The sequence below is a fragment of the Octopus bimaculoides genome, chromosome 5, assembly GCF_001194135.2.
Source record: "Octopus bimaculoides isolate UCB-OBI-ISO-001 chromosome 5, ASM119413v2, whole genome shotgun sequence".
Classification (NCBI taxonomy): Eukaryota; Metazoa; Mollusca; class Cephalopoda; order Octopoda; family Octopodidae; genus Octopus; species Octopus bimaculoides.
In genome coordinates, this window is record NC_068985.1 from 23,434,201 (window position 1) to 23,435,357 (window position 1,157).

The 1,157-nt window shown below is 44.7% G+C and overlaps 1 protein-coding gene across 1 annotated transcript in view; it reads right to left on the bottom strand.

The window, feature by feature from the left end:
- The window catches only part of LOC106883584 (uncharacterized), a 15,901-nt gene that overhangs the window by 4,089 nt on the left and 10,655 nt on the right, over positions 1-1,157 (bottom strand). Inside the window, exon 3 of the mRNA XM_014934652.2 lies at positions 331-441. Within this exon, the coding sequence (XP_014790138.1) occupies positions 331-441 (111 nt within the window). The remainder of the gene's footprint in view (positions 1-330; positions 442-1,157) is intronic.

The window sequence follows — 1,157 nt, forward strand, 5'->3', positions numbered from 1 at the left end:
GAAGTTAACGTGCAAGTGGCTGAGCACTCCACAGACACGTGTACCCTTAACGTAGTTCTCGGGGATATTCAGTGTGACACAGTGTGACAAGGCTGACCCTTTGAAATACAGGCACAACAGAAACAGGAAGTAAGAGTGAGAGAAAGTTGCGGTGAAAGATTACAGCAGGGTTCGCCACCATCCCCTGCCGGAGCCTCGTGGAGCTATTTTAGGTGTTTTCGCTCAATAAACACTCACAACGCCCGGTCTGGGAATCGAAACCGCGAGTCCGCTGCCCTAACCACTGGGCCATTGCGCCTCCACAATTTTATATCATAAGAAAAGACTTACCATCAGAAGCTCTACAACAACAAATCCAATTAGTGATAGTCCAAGCATAAAATATAGAGCACCATTTGCCTGCTGATGGACACCTTGGTAAATGCTCAGTGATATTGTGATCTGGAAAGTAGAGACAAACATCTTGAAACATAGTTGAAATGTTACATTCCTTAGATACAGATTTTTGTAAATGGCAATCTCTACAGTTCAAGGAATTGCGTTTTGACTGCAAAACATATACACCAACCAAGCAAATTAGAAAGTTCTTATGTGGTCACTTGATCAGCTAGAAATGGCAGCCAAATTGCCGTCTCACAACACCCAGCCATCTTAATAGGGGTATTAGATGTTTTGGCACAGTTGTTTTGATGTCACTCATTCAACACTTACTTATTTGACATCAGACATTTTAATGCTTTTCTTGTTCTTTTCCGCTTTCAATTACTTTCAGTTTATTTGTGTGAGCATCTAGTTATGTTTATATGTATGTGTAATCTCTCTCTCCATACACATCATCACCATTGTTTAACGTCTGCTTTCCATGCTAGCATGGGTTGGACGATTTGACCGAGGACTGGTGAACCAGGTGGCTATACCAGGCTCCAATCTGATTTGGCAGAGTTTCTACAGCTGGATGCCCTTCCTAACGCCAACCACTCCGAGAGTGTAGTGGGGGCTTTTACGTGCCACCGGCACGAAGGCCAGTCAGGCGGTACTGGCAACGGCCACACTCGAAATGGTGTATTTTATGTGCCACCTGCACAGGAGCCAGTCCAGTGGGACTGGCAACGAACTCGCTTGAATGTCTTTTTATGTGCCACTGGCACAAATGCCAG